Source organism: Brachyhypopomus gauderio, chromosome 13, assembly GCF_052324685.1.
Source record: "Brachyhypopomus gauderio isolate BG-103 chromosome 13, BGAUD_0.2, whole genome shotgun sequence".
In the NCBI taxonomy this organism is placed as follows: domain Eukaryota; kingdom Metazoa; phylum Chordata; class Actinopteri; order Gymnotiformes; family Hypopomidae; genus Brachyhypopomus; species Brachyhypopomus gauderio.
The window spans coordinates 7229664-7250772 of record NC_135223.1 but is presented as its reverse complement, the minus strand read 5'-3'; the positions used below and the strand labels follow the sequence as shown (position 1 = coordinate 7250772).

General features: G+C 46.3%; 1 protein-coding gene across 1 annotated transcript in view; it reads right to left on the bottom strand.

The window, feature by feature from the left end:
* adamts16 (ADAM metallopeptidase with thrombospondin type 1 motif, 16) overlaps positions 1-21109 on the bottom strand; it is a 118019-nt gene that overhangs the window by 50344 nt on the left and 46566 nt on the right. Inside the window, 5 exon segments of the mRNA XM_076971354.1 lie at positions 1508-1539; positions 1541-1638; positions 7716-7842; positions 8787-9031; positions 15787-15910. Coding sequence (XP_076827469.1) covers positions 1508-1539; positions 1541-1638; positions 7716-7842; positions 8787-9031; positions 15787-15910 — 626 coding nt within the window.

Here is a 21109-nt window from a genome sequence, read left to right as displayed (position 1 = left end):
GTTTGTGACTTCTGACTTCTTCTCACTTTGTGACTTCTTGCAAGAGAGCTTGCAGTCTCTTGTGGCAGGCAGCCAAAGGTGTGTGTTGAAGCAGCAACCACCCACACCTGAGACACGCCTCATTTACATAACACTGGAGGTAAGAAGGGCTTATCACACCTCCCAACCCTAGCCTTCTGGCTAAGCTCTGGTACGTGGCAGGGATGATAGCCTTTTGGCTAAGGTATGGCCACCCCAGTGATAAACCAGGCTTTACATTGCGTAGTGTGGGTGCTTGCGTAGCTTAGAGGGAGGGATCGTCGATCCTCTTTTTGACTTCGAGGCTCGAGATCGTGACATAATTTTCGATTAAATATCGAAATTGTGACACCCCTAGTTTTCAGTAATTTCGTATGGGGAAAATTGATTCGGAACTCGACTGCATCACTTCTCGACACTCTTTCCAGAACGAATTAGCGTTGAGTTCCGGGGTTTTTCTGTATATAAAAATACACAACAGATAAAGAGATACAGACAGACAACACAGCATATGCAAGCATGGTGTAAGACTTGGTTTCTGTGTCATATATAATTAGAGACTCTTGACATTTGCAGCTTGTGTCTAAAAGTGGATCAACAAACACACCAGAAAATACATAAACAGATACAGAAAGAGAGAGAGAGAGACAGACTCATACACAGACTTACACAAACGATCTTAACTACAGCTTCCATAGTCCTCCAATATATTTTTTAGTTAGTTACAGGATATAACTTTGTTCATATTATTAAATTTAATGACATTTTAATACTCCACTCAAAATAAAGTTTGATGGCAAGTGCTTCAGCAACATTTTGACACATTAGTTTCCAGCAAGCTAGTTAACTAGCTAACTAGTTTGTATGCTAACATAAGGGAGATTAACACTAGTAGCTAGTAACTTAGCTATCCAGCTATCTTAAGGAACCGAAAAGAATGTGACCCAAAGACATCGCTTTACTTCAAAAAGTCAAATGTTAAATGGAACAGTAAGCATTATTAATACACTGAAAGGTAAAAAGCATTTCAAGTGAAGTTTAATATAGCTGATATCAAGGCAGCTCCTGTGAGTTCATGGTTTGATTGTCCCTATCCCTATTATTGACTGCCAAACAGTACAGTCAATTGATGTCAATCACCTGGCACTCTGTGACAAATCACTCATACATCACTCTCACCTCATACACTCACACCTCATACGCTCACACCTCATACACTGTTTGCTTTGGTTACTGGGCTGCTTTGGTTACTGGGTTTCATTTTTCTTTACAAGGAAATACTAACTGTTATATTTAAAAATACCACACAAGCCCTTGGTGTTTCATGATGTATATACTGTATGTAAGACCCCAACTATGAGTGTCAACATCACAACAAACAGATGAACACTAGAATAAGAGCACAAGAAGGGAGATCCTGTCTGTCATTTCTGAGGGTGGGGCTACTCTTAACTGGGAGGGGCTACTGGGCGTGGGGGGATATTCTTACCTTGGAGGGCAGGGCTGTGAATTGCAGGACCCCCTGGACCCCCACGTTTGGGCGGGTGTGAGCGCTGCAGTAGGACGGGTTCACCTGGACACGCAGGTCTCTGTAGCATGCTGCTTTTGTGTTCATCTCGCCTGCATCACACAGAGCCAAACACATCAGTGTGGGTTTGTGTCAAGGCTGCTCCAGGGATACCAGCTCCCTCAGGCACAAGCAGCACTCATGGCCTGCACCTGTCTTTTCCCCAATATAAGGGAGACAAATTAAAGGAGTTATTTCATGCCCGTACTTTATGTGCCCGCAGTCAGAGCTCTCTCTGTCTCTCTGTAACATGCGTGTTGGTGTCTCGTCATCACGTCTTTCTTTACTGCTCTTTTGAGTGCACTGCTGCGCCATTCTCTCTGGCCTACCTTAAGTTTTCCTTACATTGTATTTTTCTCTGTCTAATTTCAACCAGGGAGAACGACGGTGAACAGCCCATGTAAACAGGACACACCCGCCTGTCACGGCAAGAAAGACAGGCCCGTTTACAAGGGGGGCTATGCCTGTATTGTGGCGGGGCAGGCTATATGCGTATCAGTTGTCCCGACCTGAAGAAGAAAGGGACAGGGCCGCCAGTGGGTAGGGAGATCCCGACGGACCTTGCTAGCCACCCCTGTTTATGTGGTTTGATGCTCCTAGTGACAATGTCATGGCGCGACAGACCACAGGCTGCTCGCCTCTGTAGATTCAGGGGCAGCTTCATCGATGTGTCCTTGGGCCACCACACTTGGAATTCCGCTGGCGTGCCTAGAAACACCCCTCTCTGTTGCTGCTGTAGACGGTGTGTTAAGATAGGTGTCCAGCCAGACTGTTCCTTTCAATGTGCCCACCTATCCTCATATCCAGAGTATCACGCTGTACATGATTAGTGCTCTCAAAACCTAGCTGATCCTCTGGTTCCCCTGGCTTCAGCGCCACAACACGGATATTGACTGGCTCAACCGCTCACTCAGGCAATGGGGTCAATATGCTAGGCCTCCTGCCTGACTGGTGGTGTCCCCAGCACATCTAAGAGACCACAGGAGCTGCTCAATCTCAGGCCAGTCCCTGTTGAATACCATGACATACAGGAGGTATTCAGCAAGCAAAAGGCTGGATTCTTGCCTCCTCATTGGGCACACAACATTGCCATCGACCCGGCACAAGTGCCCCCAGGGGTTGGCTTTTCTCGCGCTCAGCTCCTGACCGGAAGGCCATGGACTCATAGATACAGGAGTCTCTGGCTGCTGGTTTCATTCTGTCTTCAACCTCACCTGCGGGGTTCTTCTTTGTGGGAAAGAAGGATGGGATGAGTTTTGCCAAGGCATTTTGGCTATGGTGAGCACATGCGTAGAGACGTGCAGCTTACGATTGGACTGGGCTTTTCTTTTTTTTTATGCCAAAAAAAAAAACCCACAAAGACAAGTTTAAAAGAAAATATAAAAATTAAGCATAAAAAATGTAATTCAATTGCGGGCCAGATTTAAACTTATTTTGTTAACCTGTGAGGGGCCGTATGAAACTGTGTCACGGGCTGGATGTGGCTCGGGGGCCGGCACTTTGAGACCCCTGTTCCATAAGAGAGGTGCTGATTCTTGGGCCCAATGCTGCTAGAAGCAATTGGGCTGATATTCCCCTTACCCTAGATGGTTTTTCAGTAACACTTAAATCTACCGCAAAAAGCTTAGGTGTCACTATTTATTTGAATCTCTCATTTGACACACATATATGCAATGCCACTAAGGCTGCCTTTTTCCATTTACATAATATCGCCAAGCTGAGACACTAACCTTCGTTAACTTATGCAGAGAAGCTAGTCCCTGCAAGTTGTGTATCGTCAAGATTGGTCTTCTAACTGTTACGGTGGGATGAGGAAGGCACAATGAGTAGGCACGGTGACATAGAACGCTTCTTTAATGACGAAAGTGAAAGTGCTGCACGAATAGCGCGAGCACTTGTATAGGTAACACTCACACTGACACAAGCTTTAGACAAAGACGAGCACAAGACACTGCGCGAACGCACATTATATAGGTGATTAACACAAACCCTCGTGATCTCGAGACAAGGCACAGGTGCGACTACGAACACACTCACAAACTACCCACACCCACGAAACTACAAATATGGACATAACGACACGCAGACAACGTAGCGGCACGCCCACAGGGAAGGGTCCGGAGCGGTGACCGTGACAGAACCCTCCACCAGGGGCTCGCTACTCCCGGAGCATTCCGCGTAGCTGGAAAGCCCCGAACACCGACGGGCAGGTCTGGAGCCGCCGGGTTCACGAGCCTCCGAGAGCCGTCTCCCCCGATGGTGGGAACCGCCGCGAACAGCTCTAAAACACCCTCCCTGGGAAGAAAGGGGTAAATACATTAAACACGGGCACGTGGACGATCACACATACAGGAACATTGAACACAAGGGAACACAAACGGGAAAAGGAGGTTAGGGAGACACAACGGGACTGACAGACATACAGGCACGGGCAACCATGAGATCGCTCTCCCCAAGTGCAGGAGTGCGGCCAGATGCGCAAACCCTCCCAGGACTGCAGGTGGAACCGGAGACGGGGTCGCTCCATTCTGCGGGCCCGTTCCTTCCGCCCGCGCAGTGCTGCTTGGCGCTCCAGGTGGCCGCGCGCCCGCTGGCTTCGCCTTGGGCGCGTCTGGCTTCTTCCTGGGCGCTGGCGGAGGGTCTGCCTGACGCCACTCACTGGCCAGGATACCAGGCACCTCGGGGGGCACCCCGAAACACAACCTCGGGCTACGCATCTCCTGCGCTCTCCGAGGCAGCACCTCCTCACCCCTGACATCTCCATCTCCTCCTCTGAGACTCCTGAGCTCTGGGACATCGCCTCTTCTGAGGGGATGTAGGGCGAGCAGTCCATCCTGCTTGCCCCAGAGCTAGAACGCACCTCTTCCTCCGGTGGCTCCCTCTTCTCGGAACATACGGTCTCCTCGGACCGCACAGAGGGGGGAGAGCTAGCCGCTTCCTCGCCCTCGCTGTAGGACTGGGCGAGGGGCGCGCACATGGACGGCAGAGGGCTGACGTCAGGCTCCTCTGCGAAATACTCTGTTAGATCTGAGCAGACGGATGGCGGAGGACTGACGTCTGGATCTCCTCCGTAATACTCGGTTGGTGCCGAGTAAACGGATGGCGGAGGACTGGTATCTGGATCCTCTTCTCCGTAATACTCGGTTGGTGCCAAGTAAACGGACGGAGAGGGACTGACGTTTTCAGTTGCGAGGGGAGCGGAGCGCTCGGACTGAGCGGAGCTGGCTTCTCTCTCCGTCTCCTCCTCTGAGTCTTCAGAAGGGGAAGGACTCTCCTCCTCTTCGGACTCCCCACTCCCAAACTCGACCTCGGGGGGGGGCTTCCTCCCCCAGGTCTGCCGGGGGGAAGGTCCCCTCCACCATCAACACTCCTCTGGCAGGTGAAGGGCCAGACGAAGGGCGGCGTTTGCCCTTCTTCCCCTTCTTCTTCTGAGGAGCGTATCCCGGCATCTTGTCATCTCGTCTTTATGTTACGGTGGGACGAGGAAGGCACAACGAGTAGGCGCGGTGACATAGAACGCTTCTTTAATGACGAAAGTGAAAGTGCTGCACGAATAGCGTGTCACACTGACACAAGCTTTAGACAAAGACGAGCACAAGACACTGCGCGAACGCACATTATATAGGTGATTAACACAAACGCTCATGATCTCGAGACAAGGTGCGACGACGAACACGCTCACAAACTACCCACACCCACGGAACTACAAATACGGACATAACGACACGCAGACAACGTAGCGGCACGCCCACAGGGAAGGGTCCGGAGCTGTGACCGTGACACTAACTGGATGCTCTAAACCAGGGGTGCCTACAAGTTTTCAGCTTGCGAGCTACTTATAAGACGACCAAGTCAGAAAGATCTACCTATTTATTTTCTAGCGGCGTGTCGATCGCCAACGGGGGGTGGGGGGTGTGTGCGCATGTGTCAAACCCTAGATGTCAGATTGGCTACCATATATGTCAATCAAAATACAACCGTCAGTGCAGATGGACGATAGCCTGTCATTCATCCACTAATTCTTAATGTCATGCGATCTACCCACACTTACTTCGCGATCGACGTAATGGGCACCCCTGCTCTAAACAATCCATAAAGAAAATTTGATCATATTAGTCCCACTCTCGCGGCATTACACTGGCTTCCAATAATATCAAATTGAATTTAAAATTCTTCTCTTAACTTATAAGGCGTTACATGGTCTTGCCCCACAATATCTGAGTGAACTCATTGCTTACTACAACCCATCTCGCCCTTTGCGCTCCCAAAATGCTGGATTTCCCTTAGTTCCAAAAATTTGTAAGACTACAGCCGGAGGCAGAGCTTTCTCCTTTAAAGCCCCTCAATTATGGAATAGCCTTCCAGCTCCAATCCGAGATTCTGACACAGTTCCAAACTGGAGCTGTTGGTTGTCAAACTGTTGCTTGAGGAGTGGAGGCACTGGCTGGAGGGGGCTAAAGCCTGGTTTATACTTTCGTGAGTGACCGTAGCGCGCGGCTCCGCCCACCTCGCGCGACCCTGCGCGAGCGGTGTAGGCGTTTATACTTTCGCGAGCATCGCTGCAGTGTTCTCCGTGGCGATAGGTGGCAGTGGAGAATAAAAAACCTCTGCAAAACAGGGGAAAGAACATTTTTACCTGACCAGAGACCGTATATATACACCAGGCATCAAACATAAATATGGCTTTGCAATGTTGTCCGAAATGATATGTGGTAGTATAAAGAAACGTGCGCGCGAAGTTACAAAATTCGAGAGGTGCACGACGGAGCCACAGCGATTACGTCATTTTGGCTGCGCGGACCCTTGCGCCGCTCGCGACGCGTCAAGTATAAACCAGGCTTAAGCATCCGTTTTTAGTGTGGACGGACCACAAAAACCTGGCGTTAAGGTACTCCCCACAACCAAGATTGTAGCACCCATCCAATGGGACGTAGAAACGGTCCGCGTGCCCGACCTGGGAGAGGGTCCGGTGGGTCGGTTATACGTCTCCGCTCGTCTGAGGAAGATTGGGATGGACTGGGGTAATTCCTCACCATTCGCGGCTCACCCTGGTGCAAGACATACTCTGGACGTTTCTGGTGGCCCGGCATGGACCGGGCAGTGGGTACATTTGTGGCTGGGTGTGAGGTATGTTTGCACAGCAAGGAATCCCATTCCAAACCCTTCAGCTTGCTCCACCCTCTCACAGTTTCCTCACGGCCCTGGCTGCACGTGTCCATGATCTTTGTTGTGGGGCTCTGCTGTCTCTGCAAGATTTACTTTTTTACTGCTGCCTTGCAGGATCATCACTACATAATACTCCAACTCTTACCCTAACCATCTAAATCTAACCCTAACCCTAAACCTAACACTGTAATCCTAACCCTAACACTCCAACACAGGTCATAGGTCACACTGAAGCAGGTGTTAACACAGAGCTCTCTTTGTGCTCTCTGTAACCAGAGGCCATTAAGGGTCAGTAATAACAGGATCACGTGGGAGGGGACGAGGTTGAGTGGGAGGGGACGAGGTTGAGGGGGAGGGGACGAGGTCGAGTGGGAGGGGACGAGGTCCACACCTTGCGTAAGATGAATGAATAACACCATCTCCACCACAGAATAGTATCTCCATACCTGTTGCAATGGTGAGGTTACCATAGCAACTGTGTGCTAATCTGTATCTGGTACTGACAAACAGCATTCTGAATGAACAGCCGCATGTAACACCCGTCAGCAGTATTCAGCAGTTGTGTGAGAATGTCATAGTTGTGAGAGTGTGTCATAGTTACGTGTGAGACAGTGTTAGAGGTATGTGTGGGAGTGTGTCAGTTATGTGTGTGAGAGTTTCAGGTATGTGTGAGTGTCATAGTTATATGTGTGTGTGTGTGTGTCAGAGATATATGTGTGTGTCAGCGTTATCTATGTGTCAGAGTTGTGCGTGTGTGTCAGAGTTGTGCGTGTGTGTCAGTGATGTGCGTGTGTGTCAGTGATGTGTATGAGTGTCAGAGCTATGTGTGCGAGTGTGTCAGTGATGTGTTTTTCTGTGTGACACATGTGTATGCATGCAATTGTGTGTAAGTGTGTGTGCATGAAAGTGTGTGTGTGTGTGTGTGTGTGTGTGTGTGTGTGTGTGTAACACTGGAACACAGTACCTCTGCCACACGTTGCTGAGCATTGTGTGGTGATAACGGTCCAGCTGTAGCTGTGTTTGCTCTCTCTCACCCTGGTGGCCACTGTGTACTCCCACCGCACGCCCGGGTTCTCACCCTGGACCAGAACCTGCACATAGAGGAACACCCAGAGATGGAACAGTGATGTGGAAACACACTCCAGACCACCACACAGTACATACACACACTACACTACCACACAGGACAGATACTCACTCCCACACACAGAAAAGAAACACTTTCCACACCACCACACAGTACACACATTCCATACCACCATACAGTACATACACACACTCTACACCATTACACAGGACAGATACTCACTCCCACAAACACGGAAAAGAAACACTTTCCACACCACCACACAGTACACACATTCCATACCACCATACAGTACATACACACACTCTACACCATTACACAGGACAGATACTCACTCCCACACACTGAACAGAAACACTTTCCACACCACCACACAGTACACACTTTCCACACCACCACACAGTACATACACACACTCTACACCACTACACAGGACAGATACACACTCCACAACACCACACAATACAGATACACACTCCACACTATCGCACACAGTACAGAAACTAAGTTGATTACTTTATTGGTGACAGTGATCAATAGCATGACATGGCATAGAATATGACGATGTCTCTGGGGCACGTGTTGCCTTGAAGACCTATACCTGACCTGCTGCACCTCTATGAGGAGGAGAGGGGGATCAGCTACAGCAGGAACCCTATGAAGATCTATACCTCACCTGCTGCACCTCTATGAGGAGGAGAGGGGGATCAGCTACAGCAGGAACCCTATGAAGATCTATACCTCACCTGCTGCACCTCTATGAGGAGGAGAGGGGGATCAGCTACAGCAGGAACCCTATGAAGATCTATACCTGACCTGCTGCACCTCTATGAGGAGGAGAGGGGGATCAGCTACAGCAGGAACCCTATGAAGATCTATACCTGACCTGCTGCACCTCTATGAGGAGGAGAGGGGGATCAGCTACAGCAGGAACCCTATGGCACTCACCTCCACCACCAGGGTCTCGTTGGTTGGCCCTCTGGAGATCAGGCTCTCAGGGCGGCTGTAGGGTCTCCTGTAGTGGAAGACAGCCCCAGCCATGGAGTGTCTGCCAGGCCAGTCTATGGTCCACTGGCCATTCAGGTAGTACTTCCTTTGTCTGTTGCGCAGGGCCAGGTAAGAGCTGGAGGTGTTCAGCTCCAACACATGAATGTTACGGGCCCCAGATGGGATAGTAACCACTGTGTAGTAATCTAACACACACACACGCGAACACATACACATATAAATATATATATATATATATATATATATATATATATATATATATATATATATATATATATATATATATATATATATAAATATATATATATATTAGTGGTGGGACTTTATTGCGCTAATTTCGATTAATTAATTACAGGAAAATTAACGAACTAAAAATATTAACGCATTTAACGCATTTAAGGGATGAGATACTTTTGCACCGTGGAATGTTTCTCAGTGCACGAGTTCCAGACATACAGATTATATGGACGCACAATAAGATCATGATGGAGATGACTGAAGAGGCTACGCTGGTGGATGGGAAATTTAAATATAAGAAAAGAAATAGTGTTATTTGCACTTTATGTAGGAAGGAGTTCGCTTATCACAGGAGCACTTCCACCCTTCATTACCACCTCAACGCAAAACATGTTGGGGCTAACGCGCAGGTCAGTAATGATAACTTAGCTGCTAAATGTATTCCTAGTACGAGCAGTGTCGCCAGTCAACACTCAACCACATGTCGGGGTTCAAGTTAAGAAACAAAATGTCAAAGTCCACGTCAAATTGACCAATTCACTGGCGAGATGGATTGCTGTAAACTGTAGACCTCTCTCTGTGGTCGAAGGCTTAAGTAAGACACAGCAAGTTTAAACGCCTCCACCGTTCGCGGAGGTTCACGCGAGGTAGGCAGAGTCGCACGCTACGGTTTATGGAGTGCTGCAAATTGCGTCAACTGATGCAAGTTACAAACTGCCGTGCAGAAAGACAATGTCGAAGAAAATCCAGCAGCTGTATGATGAGGAAAGGGAAGCAAAACAGGTTATTGTGAAGAGCGCCACAAATGTGGCTCTGACTGAAGATCACTGGACCTCTGTTAGCAACAAGAATTATCTTGGTGTGACAGCTCATGTTATAGATTTGCATGCTTTGAGCATGCAGAAGACCACTTCTAGGCACTATGGAGATGCCTGTGGCAGAGGCCTGGGAAATTAAAGAAAGTCTACCATCTAAAATGGTATTAAAAATCATTTTCTGATTTACTTCAGTTCTTCTTATTCTTCCAATATCCTGAGCAAAACTCATTTTTGGTCAGAATTTCCAGTGTTCTGAAAACTGTTTGCTGTTTTCTGCACTCATCTATTGGTCTGTGTAGTAGACTGGTGGAAAAATAAACAATATGTTGAAGTTTATGATTATGTTCATTGATTCATTCATCATTCGAACTTAAATTAATATTTCTCGTGTGAAATATTGAAATGCGATAAAAATGTGATTAATTTCGATTAATTAATTACAAAGCTTCAAATTAATTCAATTAATTTTTTTAATCGTGTCCCACCCCTAATATATATACACTGCTCAAAAAAATAAAGGGAACACTTAAACAACACAATATAACTCCAAGTCAACCACACTTCTGTGAAACCAACCTGGGGTGAGTTTCCCGAAACATTCTTAGCGCCAAGTACTTCTTAACCTCATACGTTTCATACGAGGTTACGAAGTACTTAGCGCTACAAACGTTTCTGGAAACCCACCCCTGTTCAGTTAGGAAGCAACACTGATTGTGAATCAATTTCACCTGCTGTTGTGCAAATGGAATAGACAACAGGTAGAAATGAGAGGCAATTAGCAAGACTTCCCCCTATAAAGGAGTGGTTCTGCAGGTGGGGACCACAGACCACTTCTCAGTACCTATGCTCCAAATCCAGGCCTCCATTGGTTAATAAATGTGATTTCCATTGATGATTTTTGTGTGATTTTGTTGTCAGCACATTCAACTTTGTACAGAACAAAGTATTCAATGAGAATATTTCATTCATTCAGACCTAGGATGTGTTATTTGAGTGTTCCCTTTATTTTTTTGAGCAGTGTGTATGTATTTTATATATATATTTTTTTTCTTTTTTTTTTCCAGAGATTTAACGTATGTTATTATTATTATTATTATTATTATTATTATGTGAAAAACATTAATATGGTTTTAATATTGTAATGCAGGCATGTTACAGAACCAAATCTTAATTGCATGTGTCTGTCACGTTGTGGGGGGGGGCCCCTGCCGGTCGCCCCCGGTTACAGCGGCAGCAGTCCTGTTTTTGGTCACGTGATGTTCGTCCCTCAGGTGGGCGGGACCCGTGATCCGTCTCACCTGAGGGTCGTTTGTTCTTCTATATATGTCTTGTCTTTGTACCAGTTGACTGCTGGTTATTATTTCCTTCATTTGGAACAATGCACGGGTTTTTGGTTTGCACACTTTCTATTAATCCATCCTATTTCCCTGAGACTTGGCGTGATCGCTTCCTTTTTTAGTTGCTCACACTGCCCGTCACAGTGTCACTTGTACATCTGTTTTTATTGTACATATAGTTGGTATAACTGTTAGATGAACTGGCTATCAGTAAACGTACTGCTGCTAAGTGTGTTGGTCTTACCATTAGTGTAATGCTGTTTGGTGTATTGGTCTTACCATTAGTGTAATGCTGTTTGGTGTATTGGTCTTACCATTAGTGTAATGCTGTTTGGTGTGTTGGTCTTACCATTAGTGTAATGCTGTTTGTTGTGTTGGTCTTACCATTAGTGTAATGCTGTTTGGTGTGTTGGTCTTACCATTAGTGTAATGCTGTTTGGTGTGTTGGTCTTACCATTAGTGTAATGCTGTTTGGTGTGTTGGTCTTACCATTAGTGTAATGCTGTTTGGTGTGTTGGTCTTACGGTGGTGTATTGCTGTTTGGTGTGTTGGTCTTACGGGTGGTGTAATGCTGTTTGTTGTGTTGGCCTTACCATTAGTGTAATGCTGTTTGGTGTGTTGGTCTTACCATTAGTGTAATGCTGTTTGGTGTGTTGGTCTTACGGGTGGTGTAATGCTGTTTGGTGTGTTGGCCTTACCATTAGTGTAATGCTGTTTGGTGTGTTGGTCTTACGGGTGGTGTAATGCTGTTTGGTGTGTTGGTCTTACCATTAGTGTAATGCTCTTTGTTGTGTTGGTCTTACCATTAGTGTAATGCTGTTTGTTGTGTTGGCCTTACCATTAGTGTAATGCTGTTTGGTGTGTTGGTCTTACGGGTGGTGTAATGCTGTTTGGTGTGTTGGTCTTACCATTAGTGTAATGCTGTTTGGTGTGTTGGTCTTGCCATTAGTGTAATGCTCTTTGTTGTGTTGGTCTTACCATTAGTGTAATGCTGTTTGTTGTGTTGGCCTTACCATTAGTGTAATGCTGTTTGGTGTGTTGGTCTTACGGGTGGTGTAATGCTGTTTGTTGTGTTGGTCTTACCATTAGTGTAATGCTGTTTGGTGTGTTGGTCTTACCATTAGTGTAATGCTGTTTGGTGTGTTGGTCTTACGGGTGGTGTAATGCTGTTTGGTGTGTTGGTCTTACGGGTGGTGTAATGCTGTTTGGTGTGTTGGTCTTACCATTAGTGTAATGCTGTTTGGTGTGTTGGTCTTACCATTAGTGTAATGCTGTTTGGTGTGTTGGTCTTACCATTAGTGTAATGCTGTTTGGTGTGTTGGTCTTACGGGTGGTGTAATGCTGTTTGGTGTGTTGGTCTTACCATTAGTGTAATGCTGTTTGGTGTGTTGGTCTTACGGGTGGTGTAATGCTGTTTGGTGTGTTGGTCTTACGGGTGGTGTAATGCTGTTTGTTGTGTTGCTCTTACGGGTGGTGTAATGCTGTTTGTTGTGTTGGTCTTACCATTAGTGTAATGCTGTTTGGTGTGTTGGTCTTACCATTAGTGTAATGCTGTTTGGTGTGTTGGTCTTACGGGTGGTGTAATGCTGTTTGGTGTGTTGGCCTTACCATTAGTGTAATGCTGTTTGGTGTGTTGGCCTTACCATTAGTGTAATGCTGTTTGGTGTGTTGGTCTTACCATTAGTGTAATGCTGTTTGGTGTGTTGGTCTTACCATTAGTGTAATGCTGTTTGTTGTGTTGGTCTTACCATTAGTGTAATGCTGTTTGTTGTGTTGGTCTTACGGGTGGTGTAATGCTGTTTGGTGTGTTGGTCTTACGGGTGGTGTAATGCTGTTTGTTGTGTTGGTCTTACCATTAGTGTAATGCTGTTTGGTGTGTTGGTCTTACCATTAGTGTAATGCTGTTTGTTGTGTTGGTCTTACGGGTGGTGTAATGCTGTTTGGTGTGTTGGTCTTACGGGTGGTGTAATGCTGTTTGGTGTGTTGGTCTTACCATTAGTGTAATGCTGTTTGGTGTGTTGGTCTTACCATTAGTGTAATGCTGTTTGGTGTGTTGGTCTTACGGGTGGTGTAATGCTGTTTGGTGTGTTGGTCTTACGGGTGGTGTAATGCTGTTTGGTGTGTTGGTCTTACCATTAGTGTAATGCTGTTTGGTGTGTTGGTCTTACCATTAGTGTAATGCTGTTTGGTGTGTTGGTCTTATGGGTGGTGTATTGCTGTTTGGTGTGTTGGTCTTATGGGTGGTGTAATGCTGTTTGTTGTGTTGGTCTTACCATTAGTGTAATGCTGTTTGGTGTGTTGGTCTTATGGGTGGTGTAATGCTGTTTGTTGTGTTGGTCTTACCATTAGTGTAATGCTGTTTGGTGTGTTGGTCTTACGGGTGGTGTAATGCTGTTTGGTGTGTTGGTCTTACGGGTTGTGTAATGCTGTTTGGTGTGTTGGTCTTACCATTAGTGTAATGCTGTTTGGTGTGTTGGTCTTACCATTAGTGTAATGCTGTTTGGTGTGTTGGTCTTACGGGTGGTGTAATGCTGTTTGGTGTGTTGGTCTTATGGGTGGTGTAATGCTGTTTGTTGTGTTGGTCTTACCATTAGTGTAATGCTGTTTGGTGTGTTGGTCTTACGGGTGGTGTAATGCTGTTTGGTGTGTTGGTCTTACCATTAGTGTAATGCTGTTTGGTGTGTTGGTCTTACGGGTGGTGTAATGCTGTTTGGTGTGTTGGTCTTACCATTAGTGTAATGCTGTTTGGTGTGTTGGTCTTACGGGTGGTGTAATGCTGTTTGGTGTGTTGGTCTTACCATTAGTGTAATGCTGTTTGGTGTGTTGGTCTTACCATTAGTGTAATGCTGTTTGGTGTGTTGGTCTTATGGGTGGTGTAATGCTGTTTGTTGTGTTGGTCTTACCATTAGTGTAATGCTGTTTGGTGTGTTGGTCTTACGGGTGGTGTAATGCTGTTTGGTGTGTTGGTCTTACCATTAGTGTAATGCTGTTTGGTGTGTTGGTCTTACCATTAGTGTAATGCTGTTTGGTGTGTTGGTCTTACCATTAGTGTAATGCTGTTTGGTGTGTTGGTCTTACCATTAGTGTAATGCTGTTTGTTGTGTTGGTCTTACGGGTGGTGTAATGCTGTTTGGTGTGTTGGTCTTACGGGTGGTGTAATGCTGTTTGGTGTGTTGGTCTTACCATTAGTGTAATGCTGTTTGGTGTGTTGGTCTTACCATTAGTGTAATGCTGTTTGGTGTGTTGGTCTTACCATTAGTGTAATGCTGTTTGGTGTGTTGGTCTTACCATTAGTGTAATGCTGTTTGGTGTGTTGGTCTTACGGGTGGTGTAATGCTGTTTGGTGTGTTGGTCTTACGGGTGGTGTAATGCTGTTTGGTGTGTTGGTCTTACGGGTGGTGTAATGCTGTTTGGTGTGTTGGTCTTACCATTAGTGTAATGCTGTTTGGTGTGTTGGTCTTACCATTAGTGTAATGCTGTTTGGTGTGTTGGTCTTATGGGTGGTGTATTGCTGTTTGGTGTGTTGGTCTTATGGGTGGTGTAATGCTGTTTGGTGTGTTGGTCTTACCATTAGTGTAATGCTGTTTGTTGTGTTGGTCTTACCATTAGTGTAATGCTGTTTGGTGTGTTGGTCTTACGGGTGGTGTAATGCTGTTTGTTGTGTTGGTCTTACCATTAGTGTAATGCTGTTTGGTGTGTTGGTCTTACGGGTGGTGTAATGCTGTTTGGTGTGTTGGTCTTACGGGTTGTGTAATGCTGTTTGGTGTGTTGGTCTTACCATTAGTGTAATGCTGTTTGGTGTGTTGGTCTTACCATTAGTGTAATGCTGTTTGGTGTGTTGGTCTTACCATTAGTGTAATGCTGTTTGGTGTGTTGGTCTTACGGGTGGTGTAATGCTGTTTGGTGTGTTGGTCTTATGGGTGGTGTAATGCTGTTTGTTGTGTTGGTCTTACCATTAGTGTAATGCTGTTTGGTGTGTTGGTCTTACGGGTGGTGTAATGCTGTTTGGTGTGTTGGTCTTACCATTAGTGTAATGCTGTTTGGTGTGTTGGTCTTACGGGTGGTGTAATGCTGTTTGGTGTGTTGGTCTTACCATTAGTGTAATGCTGTTTGGTGTGTTGGTCTTACGGGTGGTGTAATGCTGTTTGGTGTGTTGGTCTTACCATTAGTGTAATGCTGTTTGGTGTGTTGGTCTTACGGGTGGTGTAATGCTGTTTGGTGTGTTGGTCTTACCATTAGTGTAATGCTGTTTGGTGTGTTGGTCTTACGGGTGGTGTAATGCTGTTTGGTGTGTTGGTCTTACCATTAGTGTAATGCTGTTTGGTGTGTTGGTCTTACCATTAGTGTAATGCTGTTTGGTGTGTTGGTCTTACCATTAGTGTAATGCTGTTTGGTGTGTTGGTCTTACCATTAGTGTAATGCTGTTTGGTGTGTTGGTCTTACCATTAGTGTAATGCTGTTTGGTGTGTTGGTCTTACCATTAGTGTAATGCTGTTTGTTGTGTTGGTCTTACCATTAGTGTAATGCTGTTTGGTGTGTTGGTCTTACCATTAGTGTAATGCTGTTTGGTGTATTTGCCCTTGTAGATTTTGCAGGTGGAGTTGTTGCCTTTGCAGACCCCACACATGTCCAGCTCTGCCTTGGATCCCAGGATTCCATCACAGCCCACTCTCTGCAGGAGACAGCCCACCAGCCGTCAGACACCTGCTCAATCTCTGCAGGAGACAGCCCACCAGCCGTCAGACACCTGCTCAATCTCTGCAGGAGACAGCCCACCAGCCGTCAGACACCTGCTCAATCTCTGCAGGAGACAGCCCACCAGCCGTCAGACACCTGCTCAATCTCTGCAGGAGACAGCCCACCAGCCGTCAGACACCTGCTCAATCTCTGCAGGAGACAGCCCACCAGCCGTCAGACACCTGCTCAATCTCTGCAGGAGACAGCCCACCAGCCGTCAGACACCTGCTCAATCTCTGCAGGAGACAGCCCACCAGCCGTCAGACACCTGCTCAATCTCTGCAGGAGACAGCCCACCAGCCGTCAGACACCTGCTCAATCTCTGCAGGAGACAGCCCACCAGCCGTCAGACACCTGCTCAATCTCTGCAGGAGACAGCCCACCAGCCATTAGACACCTGTTCAATCTCTGCAGGAGACAGCCCACCAGCCGTCAGACATCTGTCCACTCACAAGTATTGGAACCAATGGGGACCTTTGAAATTCCTTCTGAAGTACAGATCAAATACACTGTGCAGCTTACACTGAGAATTCCTGTTTGAATAAACTAACCCCATACTATGATGATATGTCATTCCTCATATGAAAGTGTCATTTGTAGTTGACACCCAGATCCTGTACGACTTCTGAACTGCTGTTGTGTCTGTAAACGTTATGCTGATGGGACCTTTTGCATTACTCATAGCAACCATTTTGCAAATTATATCAGCTGAAACTATTTTTACCACATTGCTGCAAATTCCAGCATTTTATGTAAAAATTATTTCATCTTCCCCTTATGCAAATATTACGTCATGTCAAAGAGTCTTCCGCTGAAATATAAAATATTCCATTTGGAGTAAAATTAGAAGAAGTCGGAATTGACTCTGACTGGGTAAACATATGAGGCCTGAAATATATTTTCTATCCAGCTTTCTCCAAAGTGAGCTTTGTTTCTGGATTCAGTACAGATCAGATGTGTGGTGATGTACAGAACAATGCCAGACATTGTCTGACAGACCATACCAACACTACATGACATTTAGTACACACACACACACACAGACACACACACACACACACACATCACACACACACAGACTGAAGTGATTGTGATGCCGTCACCTCTTTTGTGTCACTCAGTTTTGTTGACTGAGAGCGGCAGAGTGCTGATGCCTCAGAGAGCCTCATGCCCGTGTTACCTTCTGGCTCCGCCCTCACTGCTATGTACCTTCTGGCTCCGCCCTTACTGCTATGTACCTTCTGGCTCCGCCCTCACTGCTATGTACCTTCTGGCTCCGCCCTTACTGCTATGTACCTTCTGGCTTCGCCCTCACTGCTATGTACCTTCTGGCTCCGCCCTCACTGCTATGTACCTTCTGGCTCCGCCCTTACTGCTATGTACCTTCTGGCTCCGCCCTTACTGCTATGTACCTTCTGGCTCCGCCCTCACTGCTATGTACCTTCTGGCTTCGCCCTTACTGCTATGTACCTTCTGGCTCCGCCCTTACTGCTATGTACCTTCTGGCTCCGCCCTTACTGCTATGTACCTTCTGGCTCCGCCCTTACTGCTATGTACCTTCTGGCTCCGCCCTTACTGCTATGTACCTTCTGGCTCCGCCCTCACTGCTATGTACCTTCTGGCTCCGCCCTTACTGCTGTGTTGCCATATCTAGATCTGCTGGAGTCCATCCTTGCACACAATAGTCCATTCATTCACACTTCACTGTACTAAGTCATGCCTAATAATCTTGTCTCTCTTTCTGCTGATGTAATCCTACTGCTGATGTCCTGCTGATGTAATCCTACTCCTGATGTCCTGCTGATGTAAGCCTACTGCTGATGTCCTGCTGATGTAAGCCTACTCCTGATGTCCTGCTGATGTAATCCTACTGCTGATGTCCTGCTGATGTAAGCCTACTCCTGATGTCCTGCTGATGTAAGCCTACTCCTGATGTCCTGCTGATGGAATCCTACTCCTGATGTCCTGCTGATGGAATCCTACTGCTGATGTCCTGCTGATGTAATCCTACTCCTGATGTCCTGCTGATGTAAGCCTACTCCTGATGTCCTGCTGATGTAAGCCTACTCCTGATGTCCTGCTGATGTAATCCTACTCCTGATGTCCTGCTGATGTAATCCTACTCCTGGTGTCCTGCTGATGTAAGCCTACTCCTGATGTCCTGCTGATGTAAGCCTACTCCTGATGTCCTGCTGATGTAAGCCTACTCCTGATGTCCTGCTGATGTAATCCTACTCCTGATGTCCTGCTGATGTAATCCTACTCCTGATGTCCTGCTGATGTAAGCCTACTCCTGATGTCCTGCTGATGTAATCCTACTCCTGATGTCCTGCTGATGTAATCCTACTCCTGATGTCCTGCTGATGTAATCCTACTCCTGATGTCCTGCTGATGTAAGCCTACTCCTGATGTCCTGCTGATGTAAGCCTACTGCTGATGTCTTGCTGATGTAATCCTACTGCTGATGTCCTGCTGATGTAAGCCTACTCCTGATGTCCTGCTGATGTAATCCTACTCCTGATGTCCTGCTGATGTAAGCCTACTCCTGATGCCCTGCTGATGTAAGCCTACTGCTGATGTCCTGCTGATGTAATCCTACTCCTGATGTCCTGCTGATGTAATCCTACTCCTGATGTCCTGCTGATGTAAGCCTACTCCTGATGTCCTGCTGATGTAAGCCTACTCCTGATGTCCTGCTGATGTAAGCCTACTGCTGATGTCCTGCTGAGGTAATCCCACTCCTGATGTCCTGCTGATGCAATCCCACTCCTGATGTCCTGCTGATGCAATCCTACTCCTGATGTCCTGCTGATGCAATCCTACTCCTGATGTCCTGCTGATGCAATCCTACTCCTGATGTCCTGCTGAGGTAATCCTACTCCTGATGTCCTGCTGATGTAATCCTACTCCTGATGTCCTGCTGATGTAATCCTACTCCTGATGTCCTGCTGAGGTAATCCTACTCCTGATGTCCTGCTGATGTAATCCTACTCCTGATGTCCTGCTGATGTAATCCTACTCCTGATGTCCTGCTGTTACTCATGATGTTTCAACCTGTCTCAGCTGCTGTGGCTACTCCCACCACCCCAAAATGCCCCTCTGCTGTGGCCTGCCCTCCTTCACCCCAGCTCCTACTTGTTTGTTGCCCTGGACAGATGTTCCTGTGTCAGATGGGTAATGGACACACCTACACCAAGCCAACCCAAACAAGGACTTCTAGAAAACTATGATTCACAATTTTTTGTTTTTCGTTACTTATTTTGTGTATTGCTGCTTAACTTCTAGTGTCCATTGCTGACCAGAGGAGGATGGCAGGATGGGTCCTCTGTTTAATTTGGGTTTCTCATACACCACAGGTCACTTCACACACTGACCACTACTTAGTCAGTTCGAATGGCCATGTGACACAGGGTTAGGGTTAGGAGACAGTCTCCGTACCAGACATGTATATTACATGACTATATGTACAGTTGTGATCAAATTTATTCAACCCCCACTGAAATAAAGTGTTTTGGCCAGTTTGACATTGATTTTGATCATTTCAGTCATCTTATTTACAATTATATCAAAGAGGCACTTATAAATTAGACAAACATAACATAATATTTATGATGGAATAACCACAAATGTCTTTACTGTGCTCACATCATTATCAGTTTTATTCAACCCCCTAGTGACATTATTTTTTAGTACTTAGTACAACATCCTTTTCCAGTTATGACAGCTTTCAAGCGTGAAGCATAGCTTGACACAAGTGTCTTGCAGCGACCTATGGGTATCTTAGCCCATTCTTCATGGGCAAAAGCCTCCAGTTCAGTCACATTCTTAGGCTTGCGCACTGCAACTGCCTTCTTTAGGTCCCACCAGAGGTTCTCAATTGGATTTAAGTCTGGTGATTGCGATGGCCACTCTAGAATGTTCCAGCCTTTCATGTTCAACCATGCTCTAGTGGATTTGGATGTGTGCTTCGGATCATTGTCCTGTTGGAAGGTCCAACGTCTCCCAAGCCGCAGGTTTGTGACTGACTCCATCACATTTTCCTCCAAGATCTCCTGGTACTGAAGGGAATTCATGGTACCCTGCACACGTTGAAGCTTTCCTGTACCATTAGAAGCAAAACAGCCCCAAAGCATAATTGACCCCCCGCCATGCTTCACAGTAGGCAAGGTGTTCTTTTGTTCATAAGCCTGGTTCTTCCTTCTCCAAACATAGCGCTGGTCCATTGTCCCAAACAGTTCTAATTTAGTTTCATCTGACCACAGTACACTGTCCCAAAACCTTTGTGGCTTGTCCACATGACTTTTGGCATACTGCAGTCGACTTTTCTTGTTCTTTGGAGTCAGCAAGGGGGTGCGTCTGGGCGTTCTGGCATGGAGGTCTTCGTTATGCAGTGCGCGCCTTATTGTCTGAGCTGAAACTTCAGTGCCCACATCTGACAGGTCTTTTTTCAGTTCCTTAGCAGTCACGCGGGGATTTTTCTCCACATTACGCTTCAGGTAGTGCACAGCAGTCGCGGTCAGGATCTTCTTTCTGCCACGACCAGGTAACGTTTCCACTGTGCCCTTTAACTTGAACTTGCGAATGATACTTCCGATAGTGTCTCTTGGAATATTTAACAACTTCGCAATCTTTTTATATCCATTGCCATTCTTGTAAAGAGCAATAACCTCTTCTCTTGTCTTCTGGGACCATTCTCTTGCCTTCACCATGCTTGGAATCACACCAGTAGATGTCTAGAAGGAGCTGAGTATCACAGTCCTTTTAAATCTGCCTAATTGGTGCTTATCATGCTTGATTGCTGCTCGTTGACATCCACAGATGTTTTCAATACCTGATGGAAAACACTGGAATGAACCTCTGTTCTTAGGAGTGGTAGTCGTAAAGGGGTTGAATAATTGTGTCAATGAAGAAATCACAAAAAGGCCATTTAATACTTTATGACAAAAAAAATTGATGCTATCTTAGTTGCATTTAGTTCTTTAACAAGTCCTTGTAAGATTTCATTATGAACACAATTACAAATGTGCACTGAATTCCATAAAACCCTTCGCAGCATTGGGGGTTGAATAAATTTGATCACAACTGTATATGTAATCAGTGGTGGACAGTAACTAAGTAAATGTAATTCGTTACT